We start from the raw sequence: 19719 nt of genomic DNA, 5'->3' as shown, positions 1-19719 counted from the left end.
TTATTCCTTCTCCACATTAATTTCATCTTTTCCTGATAATAATTGGCAATTTCTTACCTTATTGAAAATATTACTATAAGAAATTTGAGAAGAAATTTTGGATATGTTTATAGTCCTGTAAACATATAAACATTTTATAAACATATGAAGAAGACTATAAACATATTCTCTTCTTATAGTAAAATGGAAACATTTTAAATGCCAGCAAGATAATAAAAGTTCCAGTAGTATTTGTAGTATCAAGTAATTATAACACAAAAACTAAGTACAATATGTATCCATGCTTGAATATATGTACTTATTAACATATACTGTATTTATTAAATAGTACTGTGGTTGCTCTTATTGTCTAGTATGGCAGATTATTAAAAGCTATTGGTTACATCTCATTTTTCTGGATCCCATATGATAAAGTTGAGTAGGATGTGAGCTTGTAAGGAGTAGGTGGTAGGGAATGAGGGTGTGTAACAATAATGACATTGAGCTATGATCAGTGTAGTAGTAGGTCAGTATAGTGATAGATCTTCATATATTTCTGTTGTGCTAGTAGCTCTTGAGTTAATCATTTTATTCTTGTTGTGCCCCAGAGACTTACACTCTGGAGCAGAGAGCATCCTCGTGTCTTTGTACACGTTTCCCTCTCAAGTTACCACTTTTGCTCAGTTTTGCATACCTGGCTCAGAGCTGCTGTGATGAGGTGAACCTTAGGTCTGAGCTGGCAGACAGACTGGATTCCAGGTCTTCACTATCTGTCACTTCCTTGATAATGGATTTTCGCAATGTATTGACATGTATCCTAAAAATTTGGGTGACCAAATAAGTATTTTCTTAGTTATAAAAGATGAAATGTGAACCTTTTCAATGAACTTAATACTACTTAACCTTGTCACATAAGATATAAAATATTTTACTTTTTAATAAAGTTACTTAACATATAGACTGACCTAGGGTTAAAATGTTTCTGTCTGCCATAGGGATAAGAGAGAGGGATTTAGATACAGATACACAAAAGACTTTTTATATTTTTAAAATCTGAATGTTTTAAATAGATGTATTTTTAGTGAAGACTGCCAGAAGCAAGAATATAACAGTCATTTCTTCTGCATTGTTCATTTATATATTCTAATGACAATAATATAATAGGTCATAATATTTACTGATAAGATACCCCATTGCTGAAAGTAATTTTTATTTTTACTGTTACTTTAAATCCAATCAGAGGCTTGATTGATTAGCTTTGCTTGGCTAGTTCTTTATTTATAGTTCAATTAATATTATAAACAGGAGAGAGAATTTTTGAAATACGTGGGAAAATCATGAATATACATGCCTATACATAAGCATTTATAGGAAACAGGTTTTTGTGCAACGTTATAGCCATAAGTATAAGGGTAACCATAGAAACATTCCAAAACCAAGAAATACTACTTCTTTAGACAGTGTAGATTTTGAGACAGAAATGCCAACTTCATTAAAGTTCCTCTGTCCTGTGTAAATAGGACATGATTTCAGTTGAAGACAATATACTACTAAATCACTAGTGTGCCAGTTGTCTTACAGTAAGCTAGTTGCCATGATAAATTCTAGAGGAAATTTCAGATGTTTGTATTACTTGTTTTCTTCAGATAACACAGGGAGAAAAAAATCATTAAATTTTTCCCCCTAAACCATCAGTGTTCTAGAGTGTCTCGTAAAAGGTTTTAAGTTGTTCTTAACCATTTTTTTCACTGAAACTAAGAAATTTCCATTTAAAAAGAACTTCACTTTGAAGTGAGCTAATTGATTACTTAGCAAGCTCTCTTGCTGAGTACAGTACAAATTACATATTGTTTCTGAGGAAGGAATTTAAGAGCTAGTAGAATTTTAAAGTAGACAGTAGAGTATAATTTCCAGAAGATCCAGGATGTACATCTTCATAAAGTCTTACATTATCTTATTTTCATTTGTATTTTAAAGTAGAAGACATTATAATGACCTAATGTTTTAATTATAAAGGTAAACATTTTTAAAGTATGATACTACTTTATGCAGTATTTGAAATCATTTTACTAAAGAAAGCTACTTACCACCATAGCGGAGAGTATTAAGATGTATTAAGTCCAAATAGTATTTTTTTTTTCCCCTTTAGAAACTTTCTAAGTACTTTAAATAACTATAGCTTCACCATTTACTTGTAATGAAGAATGTTAATGGGGAGGGTAGGAGTTAATTAACTAGACCTTTAATAATGGGCCTTTCTAGTAGAACAAGGAATCTTATAATTGCCTCCAAAGCTAGTGTATAGCCAGTTGCAAGATAAAATATCTAGATTTGTATAATACTCATCCTAAGAAAAATGTTGCCTTCAGGCAAACTTTGTTACCTTTGCTGTTGTATAAAATGCCTTTCTAATGATAAGCAATATACCTTGGGAAAGTAACTTAGGCCAGTCTCCTCCCTACTCAAGATTAAAATAACAAAGGTAAAACTAGTGAGTACAGCTAGTGTTCCCTTCAGAGAAGATAGCCTTTCAGATCCGTTTTGTGCACGTAGGTAGTAAAAAAGATAATCTCATGGTTCTTAAGTTAACAAGAATTAATGCAGTTTCTGGTAATTTTCTTGAAAACTATATTTTGGAAAACCATTGGGAATACTTTCATCGAATCTTAATAGGAGATATAACAGTTTGAACTATAATTTATATTACATGGTTTCTGCAAAGGCTGTATGCTCCAAACTGGTTTACTTTATTGTCGGTTCCCCCAAAAAATATTTAATCTCTCCCTTTGGGCTTGCCCATTTTTTACCATCCAAGCTACTTGAGAAATCCAATCACCCATGCCAGGGCTCCAGGAAGAAGACACTTAGTGAAAATAGCCTGTTTCACCTCTGTTTTAGGCGGCGGGAGGGGGGGGGGTGTAAGTGGGTGGGGGCTGCATGAAAATGTATTTCATTTTCAGAGTGTTTCCGGAAGGACTGATCTGTGGAAATGTTGCTTGCTATTTAAAACTGCAGAAATGCTGGTTTCTCCAAATACAGAGCTAATCTCTGAAAGTTGGGCAGGGGGAGCGAGCTGTGGGGCGGGGGCGGGCTCTGCTGCCCACGTCTCCCTCTCTTCAGCGCGCCGTGTGCTCACGGCTTCCCTGGAGCGGATCACCATATAATTGATGTGCAGTCTGCATTGCTGAATCCTGGACTGCACCATTCTGTGTTCAAGGGAAGATGTAATCTGATCCCTCTGCTGCTGAGGGAGGAATCTGTTCAGTCAAGGCTTTGACAGGGCATAGTCTCCTCCAATAATCTTCTCGGTTCTCTCTCATTATTCCCTCGAGTTCTTCTCAGTGAAGCTGCATGTATGTATGTGTGTCCCGAGAAGCGGTTTGATACTGAGCTGCATTTGCCTTTACTGTGGAGTTTTGTTGCCGGTTCTGCTCCCTAATCTTCCTTTTCTGACGTGCCTGAGCATGTCCACATTAGAATCTGTGACATACCTACCTGAAAAAGGTTTATATTGTCAGAGACTGCCAAGCAGCCGGACACACGGGGGCACAGAATCTCTGAAGGGGAAAAATACAGAAAATATGGGTTTCTACGGCACATTAAAAATGATTTTTTACAAAGTAAGTAATCTGTTTTCTTCCTGCGCTGTGTGATTGTGTGTGTGCCTGCCTGAGAAAGAAAATCTGTATCATCAGAGATGGCTGCAGTATCCTCTAATTTTGGTGGGTGGCTGGAGGTCTGGTCTGTTTTATTTCATGAATGTGAGCAAATAATGAAGAGGCAGCATGAGCTGGGGAAGCTTTACATTTAAAATAAAATGTGTATTTTCATCAAAATTTTTAACTAAAAAATGTATTCAGACTTTAGAAATGTGGCTCCGTTAAATGCTGACCTGGAAATACTCTATCCTTAGTTGGCTTTCAGGGAAGCATTTGCCTTCAGTTTTTCTGTACCTTATATTTATTTTTGTTTTTTCAAGAGTTGGCTCTTAAAGTATAGAATCACCAGAATTTGGGGATTTATATTTAAAGAGATTATTTTACTTTCTGTACCCCTCAAAAAATGGCAGGGTGCATTTTTGGTTCTAAAGTCAGTATGTTCAGTAAACGGTACAATATTTGAAAGACTTCAGAAGATGCTTTATTGTATAAAACAGTTAGAAAATGAAATCCTCAGTGTCTTTCATAATGTATATTTTGGGCATTTTTATTCATTGAGGGATTTCCAAGATGGAAATAAAGTTTGCTTTTGGTGAGTGGCAAATGGCATTTGTAGCAGTGCATTTCCAAGATAGCCGGGGAAGTTCTGATAGCCAGTATTACCAACTTAATTAGAATGAATATCAAAGTTTCTCATAATGATGAAAATAATCTATAAAAGTTATCCCAAAACTCGATTGTAAGATGAGCTCTACTGACTTTCATGATGAATTCATTTGCAAGTGTGTGTGCCTGTAAATTATACACGTGGAAGCATGAAGCTATATGTTGTAGCTTTTATAATACTTCATGTTTGGTTTTTAATAAAATTATATAGAGAAATTAATGGTTTTTGAGAGGGATCACTTTAAAATAATGTAATGATTAATATAGAACAGAAACTTCTGAAGGAAGGAAACCAGACCAATTGTATTTTTTCCAATGGCTATTTTATGAACTAAGGTATAAATTGTGGATAGACTTGTTGTACCCTTACCTCCACCCCAATTAAGATCATCCTGTATTGAGTGGAAGACTTTCATGATTTTAAAAATCAAGTCTTTACTGTTGCTCTAAAAGGTTTTTAGGATCTCTTCAGTTCTCTTTGGTGCTTACATTGTATCATAGTGTTATGGTGTTCCCATGTGAAGCAGTAGGTAGGAAATAAGACTGCTGTAAAATAAGAGTTTTCACCTTACTACAAAAATCAGAATAACTATCACTGCCCCCCCCCGAACTTGCAGTAGTGAAATAATTAATTAGTGGATGCAAATCTGAAAAGTATTGTTGAAATAGAAAAAGTTGCATTTCAGATCTTATTTTCTAGTTTTAAAATATTGTAAAATTACATCAGTTAATTGATAGTGAAATATAAAAATAAATGTTTTGATGGTACCATTGGAAAATGCATTTCAGAATATATAGTATAATATAGCATAATGAAATACTTACAAATGTAAATATTTTATATATCTTATCAAGGGGCATAATTCATTTTCTTAATATGTTTTTGTTCTTGTTTCAAGTTAGAATATTTTATCCAGAGTATCTGTCAATAGAACTGAACTCTGTCTATAGCAATTGATGACTTTTTCCCTTCAGCTTTATTATGCCATTTCCAGATTTCTCTCTTAAAATAGGTTTGCTTTTGTTTTACTACTTGTATTTTTCATATTATTTATATGTTGTACTGTAATCAGTGTTAAAGATTATTTTATTTGCATTGCTTTCTTTACCCTTTTATAATGATATAGGTATTTAGAATTTAATTTCCATTCTTATTTTTGATATTTTGTTTATTACCTTTCTTAAAATGTTTTTGTAAAGAAAACTGAAGATTAGTGAAAAGGCATGTTAAGTATGCTTCTTTTCTATATAGATTAACATGAGATTTTTTTTTCCCTTCTGCTGGCTATTAAACTGGAAAACATAAAAGGTATATTACTTTCAAGGAATATATATGGTTAAAATCAATTTTTCAATCACTATGTATATATCCTGTTATGGACAGGATATTTTTGAGGATAAATTTACCTTTTCAACTGGTTAAGAGTAAAATGAAGTAGAATAAGTAGAAGAAACTATGAAACAATTCTTTTCTATATCAATTACCGAGTTGCCAACATAGGCACATGAAAATTAAGAATTTCTAAAAATATTACAAGGATTAAATGTTGGACAGCTATTTTCTTTTAAACATATCTTATTTGCTTTACCTTATAGATGAAAAGAAAGTTGGACCATGGTTCTGAGGTCCGCTCCTTTTCTTTGGGAAAGAAACCATGCAAGGTCTCAGAATATACAAGGTAATACCAAATGTCATACGCGATTCTCTCATGGTTTTCATGCTTGTAGATTTGATGATTCTGGAAGCAACGTTGCTTTCAGTTTGATTTCATAGAATAATTACCAGTGCAGTTGACTGTTCACCGTATTTCGAGATTACTGAAAATTGGAAAATACATCACTTTAAATAGGAAGAAGGACTAGCACTATAGTTTGTATTTTGTAGTAATATGTTGAAGACACAAGCAGAAGTTCTGTTGTGAACAAAATTTAAAATCATGAGTTTTAAGGAATTCCATAAACGATAAAATATGAGCAAATATGTCTTGTTACTATAGCAACAGCTCTAGTAGGGTGGATATTATATGCAAAACTGAAGATAAATTGATTATCAATGAAATAAACCTCACAACTACTAACTCAATCTTATTTCATGAAATTAATGTGTTAGAAATTCCCTTTTATCGGCTTTCCAGATCTTATGCTTTTAACAAATACATTTCTACACCCATAGAATAGTTTCCATAACAACTCCATACAATTGTAGGCTTGTTTCCTGCTTCAGTCCATCATTTTTGGATTTTGCATCAGTATGAAACTTTTCCCACTCTCACACTAATTAGGTAATTTGGGCAGAGTATCTGTAGCCTAACCAATTAAAAATGGCTTTGCACGTCATTCGGAATGCTGTATTTTAAAATTTAAATGACAAAAGTGTCTTAAGAACTCTTTTTTGGTCTGTTTTTATTTTTTGTTTTTTGTATAGTTGACACCTCAGACAACAAATTGAAAGTTAGCAGTAGAAACCTTAAGGAATTTTATGTTTATGACAGTTTTTTTTCTCAAAGTATTTTGATTTAGAGTTACTTTATTCTATAAGATGGAGATTAACATTTCTCAGACGTTAGGCTTCTCGAAATTGAACATTGTTACTGATTCATCTCTTTTTAAAAAGAGAAACAATTCATTGTATTTCATTCCACTGTGGATAATATTTCTTTCAAATGCTCTTTTATAGAATTTGGAAATCATAATAATTAGATAATTTTATATGCAAGAAACTGAAGAGCTGATACAGAAGAGAAAAATAAAGCTATCTTTCAGTTAGTCAGGAACTGCTTTTCTGTGTAATAGTTCTCATGTCAACTGTCCCCTTCTTCCTGTCTTCCTTGACAGTTTTACTGTGTGTTGGCACTTCCACCAGAGGGTGTGGGAATAGAGAGCTAGTAAACCCATTCACTCCCTGTTGCCTTTTCCTTCCAGCTCTGATAAAGCTTTCTTGGATGAGAAAGCAGAGTTCAATGTTAACTGTTAATGCTATTTTTAAAATGTACAAATTTCAGTCAAAACATATATTTTGGTCTTCTGTTAATATGGCTAATACCAAGACAGTTATTAAGTTGTTCAGTTGTTTTTAAGGCAGCTTATAAAACTGTTGAATTTTTATTACAGAATATATTTTAGTAAAATTTACTGTTAGTTGGTCACTTTTTTATTGAAAAAACAATTGCCTATTACTGTATAATCTTACTAAAGCAAAATTAGAGCAATGGCATATTTATTTCCATGTCTTTTTGGAGGTTTTGTCAGTTACTAATGTATATGTTTAATATTTTTGTGATTTTTTTTGAGTTTGACATCTTACAGGATGAAACTGATTTTATATTTTTCCCTAAAAAATTTTAAGTTATAAGCACACATCCTGTTACAAGAGAGAATTGAACTTACCTTTGAATTTGAAAGAAAAAGGATAAATTTAATTGTTGAAGGTTAGCAATTATCAATAATTAAAAATGTTAGATTGGAATGGAATAGATACGAAGATTTTTCTATATCATATAATGATTGAGTTACATTTTTAAACTAAAATTGAGACATGCTGAATAGAAAAATGTGAAGGGGTTGCTTCATTAGTACCTTTATCAGAGCATGATATTATTGTTTGTGTTCTTGGACTTTAAGCCAGTTATCATGAATCAATGAATTGAAGGTTATTTTACATATGTGATATTAACTGCATCTTTTTTGTTGTGTCTTTAAAGATGGCCAGTATTTACATTGTTTAAATAATTTAATTGGATATAGAAATTAGAAAGTAAATTTTAATGCATTTATAACAGTTAAAACTGTGTTGTTCCCAAAGGTCGTTTTGAGGAATTTTAGTTTTAGAACTAGATCATAGAGTCTTTCATTTTCCTGGCTACAAAATTTTAAGCTCAGATTTGTTTAATTTTTAATTTTCTCGAAGTTTAAATTATTGGATAAAACTATTTAGATAATCTCATTTAATTTTGACTTACATTCATGGTACCTCTTTTGAATAACTACATTTCTAATCAAGTGAATGTTTACATTATCTCATTTTAATTTTGCCTATAAGTCCTTGATCTATTTTGAATAACTTACACTTTTAGTCAAGGCTGATCCTGTCGTATACTCGACTGAGATTTTTAAATAATAATAAAATATTAGAGAGCAATAGGTATAAAAATTTTTTTGTAAGGTAAATTTAAAGCATTAGTGACTAGTAATATCCAGAACATTTTAATATACTATTTTTAGATCTGAGCTTTTAAGACTGTCACAGCCCTTTTCATAAAGAAAATTTAAAGCTTTATTTAATTATGTCACAGAAGACCATAGAAGTGAGGCCAGTGTGTTCTAAGGAAACATTTTATTTTTCTAATAGGGATTGTATCTGTTGCCTTGGGCATGGTGACCCATGGTTTACCATAGTGTTCCACCCCAGCCCTAAGGAATTACTTTAATATTATTTGTGTGTCAGTGACTTGCAGTTTTGCCATAGAGATTCTGTCATTTGGTTGCACTTAGCACTGCTGAGATGATAACAGGTGTTATGTAGGAGGGAGGAAACTTACTCTAAGAATAGCAAAGAAGGTTTTGTGCGCCCTTCCTCTCTGGGAATAAGCAATTAAAGGAATAAGTGGATTCGTGTTTAAAATATGCTAGGTCATCATCCTCATCCTCTTATTCAGTCAGAGTTCATTATTCTTAATATCTACCTTTGCTTCTGCTCTTGCTTTTTGTTTTGGTAGTACCACTGGGCTTGTACCATGTTCAGCAACACCAACAACTTTTGGGGACCTGAGAGCAGCCAATGGCCAAGGGCAGCAACGACGCCGGATTACATCTGTGCAGCCACCTACAGGCCTCCAGGAATGGCTGAAAATGTTTCAGGTGACTTACGTAAACGTACTACTTGAAATGCTTTGCTTAGTTGATACAAAAAGAAAGGGATTATTTAGCCACAAAAAAGACTGAAGTGCTGTTATGTGCTGTAACATAAATGAACCTTGAAAGCATTATGTTAACTGAAAGAATTGAGTCTCATATTTGTTGTTTATTTTCTTATCGGAGTGTCCACAATAGGCAGATCCATAGAGGTAGTTTGGTGGTTGCCGGGCAGTAAGGCTTGGGAGGATTGGCAGTGACCGCAGATAAGTGCAGGGGCTTTTTTGGTGTGAAAGATGTGCTGGGAACCACTTCCAACTGGTGGACCTGGTGTATTGCCGTGAAATTGTTATTAAAGAATAGGAAGCTCCTTTTTACAGTGTAATAGTTAAGAAAGTCCAGCGTTTATTTTGTATAAGTATACATTTGCATTTTCTACTGCTTATTAAATAAGACCTTTCTTCTTTTCCTTGTTTATGTTTGTGTTTCTCAACTGTGTAATATACTCATTTTCTAAACTGCATTGATATAAATTAGATATTTAAGACTAATTTAAGAATCTAACCACTGGAGTAACTTACCCTTTACTACTGCCCTAGTGGAGCTGATGCAGTTTCTTCTCATAACTTGTATATTGCTTAGTGTACTCCCATTCCAAGTACTACATTTTGTAGTGCTTAAATTCTTTCCAAATATACTGGAAAGATTGTTTGAAACCAGACTTTGACAATTATGAATTTTATAAATTAATGGATATTTACATTAATGTTATTATAGTGACATCTCTACTTCCTATGAGATAATGCATATAAATCAGGTGCTTAACAAAATGGTATGGATTAAGCACTTGCCTAATTATTCTTTACAAAAAATAAATAAATTATGTCAAATGGAGATACCTGATATTAACTACTATACTAATGTAAAATGAATATATTTCACTACCTCTGGCTGCTTGGATGGTTGACTATATAGTAAGTGCTTAAGAAAATAATAGTTGAAAGCAATACTTATTTGACTTATTTGGTATTTCAAATTTTTTAAAGATGTTACTTTATATAAGTTCTAACATTATAGATACACAAAACACAGTAAATGCCTTATTTCTTCAGTAGCTGGAAAACTCAGTTGAATCGATGTTGCTTTTAAATGGAGTTTTAAACTTCCAGCCCTTCAGGTGATTTTAGAAACACTAGGATAGTTTGGTGCAGGAGGTATAATCAAAACACTAGAGCCCTACTTCTCAACAGGGTTTGGCTTTTTGCCTAGATGAGAAAAAATGTCTCAGGATGTTTTTTAGGGGGCATTACAGTGGAGGGGGATGGGGGTGAGACAACATTAACAGTAGCCTCCTGTGGCAAAGAATTATCCAAACCAAAATGTCAGTGGTACCAAGGTTAAGAATCTCTGGGTTGGAGAAATGAAAGCTGTGTTTTATTGTCATTAAAATATCATGCGCCACAACAATTACATTGTTTTTTTACAAGTTTTCATAGTCATTTGTTGGCTTCTCTTTTCCCCAAGGCTTGTTCCTATTCTTCCCACCCCTCTCTCGTCATTCTTTTGCCTCATGATCATTATATTTTATTTACAATTTTTAGTTAATTTTTATGCATGAACTCAGAATTCTAAAAGTTTTTTTGGTTTTATCTTTCTAAAAGAAATTTGTCCCTTAATAAGAGATGAAAATAAAACATAGACATTTATGTAGTCTTAAAGGAGAAGTACAGCTTTTCATCCTACCTGCTCTGGGGGTCAGACTGTGGCTGTGTACTGTCATGTGGCACATGCGTGTAAGTATGAGCGACACAGCCCTTGAGGATAGTATAGAAGTGATTTCTTACGATTTCTTTTGTAATAAAATAACATTAGTAATGGGTTTATCATCATGGAAGACAGCTTCCATCATGCTTATGTTACTGTAGGAAAGGTTTATTTCCTACCAAGAAATGGTTTATCAACAAATGCTAGTTCAGAGTAGAGTTATTTATGTGGTAGGGCCTGGTTTTCCCAGTGTTTTCATGCCATTTAAGGTATTAGCCAATTTTAAGAGAAGTCTGTCTAATACTGATTGGCATTTGGGGCCTTTGTGCTTTATTGTGTAGTGAGCATTTTGAAGAGTTCCTTATAAAACATTTGCTTGTTCAGCTAGCCCATGCTTTCCTTAAATGATGAAATGTTACTGTTTACTGCATTTCATCAAATCTGAGGCTGCATAGATTTTTAGATGCATCCCACTTTCAGAAATGTTAAATAAAAAATACAAGAGACTTTTTTTTTAAAATCACTGAGACTCAGTAAACTAGATGTTAAACCAGCTTTGTTCTGTCAAAGCATTTGATTACTTTTTCACCTGAGAAGTAGGTGAAATGAAAGAAACTTATGCTTAGATTACAGCAGTAAAATGAAATTATACCTGCAGATATAAGACTATGTTTTTTTTTCAATAAATAATCTAAAGCAAACAGATCTATAGCATCAGAAGGTCAGTGTGACAGATAGATCAGGCAGGGCCTTTGTCTTTTGAGTATCGTGTCTTCTTTGGACACACCCAGCATCTCTGCTGTATTCCACCCTGCCTTTTCAGGGCTGTTAGCAAAATAACTAGAAATGAATCACTTGCCTAAAAGCTTATAATGCTTTAATGCATAACTTGTAGGCAGTAAAGTGTAACTTATAATTTCATGGTAAAGTGGGGGAGTTGTGAGTTGACCTGTGTGGTGAAGCGGAGGGGTAATTGCAGTGCTGTGGTTTCTGTAGCCCTGCTGGGGGCATTTGGCGATGACTGTTCTGATGTGTGGCCTGTGGAATGGGAGACCTCATCTCCTTGCTTCCTTACTTCTGAGGAAGCGATACAGCCTTGTTTTGGTCCAGCTCCATCTGTTCTGACAAAGTTCTGTTCTCATTTAACAAATTGAATGAGAACAAACCATACACCATTTTGGATAAAATGAAATTAAGACAGAACACTAGTACTAAATAGAAATGAAAATTAAAAACAAAACCAAAAACCAAATTCCGTAATATTTGAATTTTCCATAGATGTTGATGTGTATAAAAGTAGAAATGGACCAATTTTTGGTTTCTTCATAAATTTAAGCCTACATCATACTCTCTGAGTTAGCTTTTGACTTAGCTGGCCTTAGCAATTAGAACTGTCCCACAGTTCAAATAGGGTGGATACCATGCTAGAGGTGCTAGAGAAGCAAGTTCTTCACCACATGAGATTCAGGCACAGTACTACCCAAGGACACAAAACACTTGGATATAATTGGAACACTGAGGGTTGCTACTAGTCTAGATTCCGACTAGTAGACCCTGAGTTCTGGTTTGTCAATCATCCACATCAGTGCTGGGTGAGTTGCTGAAGACATAAATGTCCTCAGCCACATCTGTACCACAGAACCAGAGCTTTAACTGGTGGCTTGTCTATGAGTTTTGTGTTCCTTGATAACTGCCTAGGAGCCACTGGGCTGGGGTCAAGCCCTTTTTTACATGGATGGGGCCTCTCAGACTCAGTGTCCTTACGGCACTTGCACAAGTTCCAGGGTCCGACAGTGACTTTACTGGTGAAGCTTAGTTTGTTGAATGGCTCAGTGCCCCTTCTGCTGCTCCTTACTGCATGTCTACATGAATTGAAATAAAATTCTACTTCTGCAGGGAGTTTCTAGTTTTGCATTTGCCATTTTGCACACAAATGAAATTGGCACTTCCTTATCTTTTCTGAATCTGGAATGTTTTTCCTGTTCCTACATGTTCCCATGTGGCCATCATATAAGCCAAAAGAAGTGCTTTTTCCTTTTCCAGGTCAACCACTTCTTCACACAGAAGTAAAGTAACAATAATCAGAGTCAATCTACCAATTACCTTTTCCAGATAAAGAAACTAAGGCCGTGAGGTTAAATTATAGTCTTAATTACAGTATCTCCTCCAAAAGTTGAGCTTCCTGATTCCTAATTCAGTATTCTTCCCATTGTTTCTTGTTAAATGGTACTATAGGTAGTTGTTCTTTTTATTTTAATTATTCATTCAAGGTTTTCAGGTTCGTACATTATTCCTTGCTGATGAGTCTCATCTGCATCCAAAATCTGAGACCACTTTTTTAACCAGACTGAGCAAGCAAGTCCTAGTGATATCATTCTATGTAAACAGTAAAAACCAAAGAATTTGGAGATAACATCACTGTGGTTAATTTCTGACTTTTGAAATTCATTCATTTAGTCCACAGATAAGTACCTACTCAGTGCTAGGCCCTACTTTGAGTCTACAGATAGCCTCATAGATAAAACAGGCCAAACTGTTTTGGCATAGAAGTTATATTCTAGACAGAAAGGAGTAGATTAGGGTTAAACTGATTTGCAGCTTTTAAAAAGTTCAGTTCTTGCCCAGAGGAGGAAGGGTTGTCCCATACAAAGAGGAGGAAACAAGCCTGTGGGTATCCCCGGGAGAATGTATCAGCTACCCAGCACATGGGAAGGCTCTGAATCACAGCGTGTCTGGAGTGCTTGAGGCACAGAAAGAATGTGTATGGCAGAGGAGAGTAAATAAGAGGGAAAGTAAGAAGGAAATTAGGATTGTGTGGGCCGTCCTGAGAGCTTTGATTTTTTACTGAAGTGGGAAGCACTTGAAGGTTTTAAGCAGAAGAATGACTTTTAACAGTCACTGAGTAGTACTGTGTGGAGAATAGGACAGGAGGTCAAAGATAGGCAGTGGGGAGACCTGTCAGGAGTAATCTAGGTGAAAGACACTGGTATGATATCTTAGACCAGTGTAGTAATGTTCTGAATTGGAATGTGTTTTGAAGCTGTAGGCCATAAAGTTCATTTGAATCAGAGCTACCTGCTCTAAGAGAAGGGGACCAGCCAGGGATGATTAGAGTTTGGGACCTGAACAAGTACAAGTTGCTTCATTTGCATGTTACTGAACTGAAGAAGGGAACGCTCCTGAAACTTGCTTCTGCCTATCCAGGAGCGGATGTGGAGGAAGTAGTTTGATGTACAGGTCTGAAGTCCAGGAAGAATACCAGACTACAGGGAGGAAAGCTATCCGAATGGCTCAGACCTTTGTTGAACTCACCCTAGAGATGTGATTTTAAGTAATTAGATGTTGTGTGTTTCTGGTCCATAGAAGCAGTCTGATTTATATATAGTTCAGACAATATCATTTAAATTATTAGAAACACTTTATCAGACAATCATAATTTTTTCATAAGCTTTGTTTTAACTATATAGAAATTTGTGGTAGTTTCAAGCATCTACCTAAGGTCTAAATTAATAACTATCTTCTAGACTCCCTATCTAAAAGATTTGATAAAAAGATATTTCTCATCTGTTAGCATGTATATATTGTATATTATAATGCTTTTCTATACTCTTTTTTTAAAAAGTAGTAACTTATTAATTGAAAAAATCATGAAGCAGGTACAATTTATTAACTTATCTTAGAAATGCCGTATCTACTAATGTAAGTACTCATGGACACTTGCAAAATATTTTTAAGCTAATTGTTCATATATATGAAGGAAATTAAGAAATTTATACTAAATTATTCTATCAAAATCCTTAATTAAAGCTGCATTTTGAGTTAGCACAGTTGTCCATCACTCAAAATGGGCCTGTTCTTACAGTAATAGTTTCCACAAATACGGTATAGATGGAGAGGAAGACCATATTATGAAAACCCACCTCATTCTGTGAGGGATATAAATCAGTGTATCAGTGAGCTACATACTGTTGATACTAACTAAAGTGGAGATTGATCAGATTATCAAATAGGTAAGTTTACACCAGTGTTTTTTAAATCTTTTTTATTAGTACATGTATGCAGTACATAGTTGAGCCAGCATTTGAAGTCATATGAGACAAAAATATAATCAAATGCTTCTGATTGCGTGTGTACATACACATATGTAGGCATATTTCAAATTTTTATTTGTAAATCCTCACTCTGACCAAAGAATGCAAGGTGAAAACTCAAGATGAATGTTCTGAATGTATGTATGTATAGAAGGAAAGGACACACGTTTATTGAAACCTGTAGTTCTTTTACTTTGATGGTAAATTTGAATATATTATAGTGATAGTTAAACACTATTGAAAATATTTCATAGTAACGCCATAACCCATGCTTTATGATGGGAAGAAGAGATGATGTTCCTTGTAGATTCTAACAGGGTAAATACTTCCAGAAGTATTCTTTAAAGTATTTTAAGTAAGATTGCCTTGTATATTTAATATATTTGTTGTCAATTATTATATGTTTAACATGGGCCTGAACAACTGTCTAATTTTTTGAATAAAAAGAAAAATGGCAAAGTTCAGATTTTGTAGCCCCAAACCTCATCTATTATTCTTTATTTGTTCTCTTCCAAAGGGACACCGTAATTCACAAAAGTATTTAAATCAGCATTGATGTACAGAAACAAAGGCCTGTTCAAACATGTTTTTCATTTATCATGAGGTTCTTTACATGATTGTTTTGAAACACCAACCTTTTAAATTACTCATAGGACTTCTGAGTTTTCCTTTTAAGAGTCCTAGCTTTTTTGCATGCAGGTTTTCCTTACTGCAAATGAAAACAAAATTTTTTAAAGTAATCTCTTAGTGTTGTTATATTTTTGAATTATGTATTTTTGTGTTCCTGTAGTATAGCACTTTATTTCTTACTCTTATTTGATCTGTATGTTCTAATTTTCCTACAAAGTCAGTTACTATTTTTTGTTTGGTATTTTTAAATATGAAATTATTTTCATAAAACAGCCCTTGTCAGCTGTGCCCAATCCAGCTCTTAACTCTGCTGTAGCGTCTTAGAGAGATAACTTATGAAAACCATTAAATTTCATGATGTCCACTAGAACAAATGTAAAGAAAAACCCATCAAATTCTCTATTTACTCAGTAATCCAAACTGTTGTTTCTGGAATGAAAGTTTGTCATCACAAGCAGCTGTTATAATAATGTGCAAACATCTTTTTTAGTCAAAATTGTGATTTTTTAAAAAGTTTTTATAAAATAGAAGTAGGTAGTAAGCTGGATGAAAAGGCACTATCACTGCAGTGACCTCTGCAGAAAATGTCATTATAAGCAGTCAGTTTTTAATAGAATTCTTGCCTTGTTCAAAGATGGATGCGTATGGGTGTGGTTTTTTTTTTATGAACTTACTATTTGGGACTTCTATTAAAATAGTAATAATTTTAAATTCCTCTTTGATAGAGCTGGAGTGGACCAGAAAAATTACTTGCTTTAGATGAACTTATTGACAGTTGTGAACCAACACAAGTAAAACACATGATGCAAGTGATAGAACCTCAGTTTCAAAGAGACTTCATTTCTCTGCTCCCTAAAGAGGTAAGGATCAGGGCACTTTCTTGTTGGGTGGGATTTGAATGCACAGCTCAGCAGCTACCACTGTTAAGCATTATTATGCTAATTCTGTTATTCAGTATTTTCAGTTGAACACTTGTAATTAGTAGTAAGGAGGGCTTTAAATTGATAAACACTTAATCTTGTAGTTGTCAGATTAAAGTAAGCTTAGGGACTAAGTTGCTTCTTTCTAGTATGTACTTGAATTGGCTATATATAGTAGAATAACTTTTTGAGATTGATTCATTGGATTGTTTCTTTACAAAGATTTTAGGTTCAATTTTGACCTTATGGGAAACCAATTTGGTTCTAGTCCAATCTGATTTGTGACCAGAATCATGGAAAGAATGAAATTCGTGAACAGAGAGGCACATTGTACTTAATGTATGTAGTTACTGTGCTTAACAGAATAGCGTAGAATGTCATATGTGTGTCTCTTTGTACTGATCGTCTTCTTCTAAACACACGCACACAGACTCCCCCTGCAGTGACATTCTTATGGCACTTCTGGAGTTGTGCAGGCTCATTTTTGAGCTTTTAAGTAAACTGATAACTGTAAAAATAAAGCATAGTTTAGCTGTAGAGTTCCTATTGGTCTTACAGGCTTCCTGGTTTTATTTTTGTTAGCAAACTGGAGTAATATAACATTTAAATGATCAATTTCTCCATGATTTATATTTTCATGAATTATTACTAATTATAATAGTATACTTAAAAAATTATATATATATGTATGTATGTGTATATATATGCATACATATATACATATATGTATATATACATATATATGGTCCTGAAGCTTCAGTCATGAAAAGGAGTAATTGTTTTTCAGATAATCATTCTAGCCGGGCGCAGTGGCATGCGCCTGTAGTCCCAGCTACTCGGGAGGCTGAGGTGGGAGGATTGCTTGAGTCCAGGAGTTCTGGGCTGTAGTGCGCTATGCCGATTGGGTATCTGCACTAAATTCGGCATCAATATGGTGACCTCCCAGGAGCAGGGGACCACCAGGTTGCCTAAGGAGGGGTGAACCGGCCCAGGTCGGAAACGGAACAGGTCAAAACTCCCATGCTGATCAGATAATCATTCTAAATATTCTAGTGGCATTAAAGATGGTTCCAGTTATAATTTTGTATAAATATGAGTAATATAATTTTATCATACTTAGTATATGAAAGAAAGCATAACTCTAGGGAAAAGTAAACTTGATTTAAAAAAAAAAAATCCTTTTTCCTGAAATGATTTTTTTCTTAGGGGTGCTTTTAAAAGCAGAAAAAAATGTTTATTCAAGCTAGCTCTTTCTGAAATTAAACCTGTTGAATAAGTTTGGCTTATGAAAATGACTTAGTCTGTCTTTCCTTTCAGAAGGGAATTAATAATAATAATTACTTTTATATTTGACTGAAAGTAAATTTGTTCATTTTGATAGTTTGATATATTTGATATATTTTTGATAGCTCCTATGTTCTAGTTTTAGAGGGTAAAATTTTTGTTAAATGTACTTTCTCAATAGTCTAGTTTATCTCTAGGTAGAGTAAAATTTTGTTTTGTTTTGCTGTATTTTAATTTTGTAATGTTTTAACTGACAAAAATATGATTAGTAGAATTTGAAAATATTTTAAAGAACCTTAAGAACCGAACACAAATTATTAATAAGGAGGATGAATCCAGTTAAAATGCTCTTTTTTTTTTTTTAAATGTTTTTATTTTTTTTTTAATTTTATTTACTTATGTGTGTGTGTGTGTGTGGCCAGCTCAGCCCACCAGGGGGCGGGGCTGGCTGGCATGTGGTGCTGGGGGATTGAACCGCGGTCCCTGGGCTTTGCTAAGCTTGTTCTAAGTAGGTGCTTTAGACCACTGAGCCATCTCACCAGCCCCTAAAATGCTCTTAAAAATGAAATTAAATTGAAAAATAGGAGTGAGCCCTGCCTCATAATATCACCTATGTTTGTTTTTGGTTTACAAATACCAGAAAAATTTTCTTGATTTAAAAAATACTTTATTTTGTATGTGGAAAAATACTACTATAGATGTAACTCCTTAAGGAAATTAGCACTTGCGTCAGAAATTCAGTCTTTCCATTATTTAAAACATTATTGTCATGTCAGGAGATTGATTTACAGATTTTTTTTCTTAGAATTCATTAGAATGGACCTCAGAGCTCTTTACTGACATCTGCTTATTGAACTTGGAAACCGTGATAAAAATTACACTAGTCTCACATGACCAACTTGTGATAAATAGCATGGTCCTTATTTTAAAAGTAACACCAGGAGACTCACAGCAATAAGATTAGGTGATCTGGAGCAAAACTTGATAATATACTGTTAGCTAACATTTTGTTGTTGTTCTTTAAATTTTTTTCCTAAGTCCACTGAAACGTAGCAATCCTAGAGAAGTATTGGCTGCTTTTTAAGAAGAGCATCATGGCCTCTGTCTCCTTTAAGGGGTTTGTTTTAGTTGCAGTTACTGTAACAAAGCACCATAGACTTAAAAATAAGAAAAATTCATTTCTTTCAGTCCTGATGGCTGGAAGGTTCAAGGTGAGGGCCTGCCTCCAGGTTGCAGATGTCTGCTGTCTTGTATCCTCTACTGGGGTGGCAGAAAGAGCGCCAAGAATTCTCAGGGTTCCCGTGTACAGGGTACGGATCTCGTTTCTGAGGGCTGCGTTCTCATGGCCTAATCAATGCTCAAAGGCCCCACTTCCCAAAGCCCCTCCCATGGGGTGATGTTAATACATTTTAGGGAACACAAACATTCAATCCCTTTTCAGACCCCTGCATGACCAGACTTGCTTCCTTAGAGGAACTGATATACTTCTCCATAATACATGATTAGAATCATGTAACTAACTGTTATTTCCTTTCTACTTGCAGATGAATTAAAAAAATCATGCCTTTGTTTCCAAGAACTTGTGCACTTCTTTTTTCCTTTGCTGATATGCTTTTCCTTCTTCTGCACCCCCTCCCCTTTTTCTGTTTCATGGAAGTAAATACATACCATATAGACACACTAACAAGCTGAAGTGCATGGTTGATTTGGAGACTTTCCTACTCTAAAGGAAAGTGCTCTTAGCTGTGGAGCTCTGCTTTAACTTTCCTTACTACCTGACCGTTGCTTTGCATTTCTCTTTAATGCATGCAGACACTGGACCCAAGGATCTCTTCATCACTGTTGGTACAGGATATCTTTTTTTTTTTTTTTTTG

General features: G+C 34.3%; 1 protein-coding gene across 7 annotated transcripts in view; it reads left to right on the top strand.

The window, feature by feature from the left end:
• Fbxw7 (F-box and WD repeat domain containing 7) overlaps positions 1-19719 on the top strand; it is a 179937-nt gene that overhangs the window by 147221 nt on the left and 12997 nt on the right. For all 7 annotated transcript variants that reach the window (XM_004638694.2, XM_023723665.1, XM_023723662.1 and 4 more), the window contains 3 exons: positions 5901-5983; positions 9020-9161; positions 16366-16500. In XM_004638694.2, coding sequence (XP_004638751.1) covers positions 5901-5983; positions 9020-9161; positions 16366-16500 — 360 coding nt within the window. The remainder of the gene's footprint in view (positions 1-5900; positions 5984-9019; positions 9162-16365; positions 16501-19719) is intronic.

The sequence above is a fragment of the Octodon degus genome, unplaced genomic scaffold (genome assembly GCF_000260255.1).
Source record: "Octodon degus isolate 3935 unplaced genomic scaffold, OctDeg1.0 scaffold00101, whole genome shotgun sequence".
Taxonomy (NCBI): Eukaryota; Metazoa; Chordata; class Mammalia; order Rodentia; family Octodontidae; genus Octodon; species Octodon degus.
This window is presented reverse-complemented; position numbering and strand designations above follow the sequence as displayed.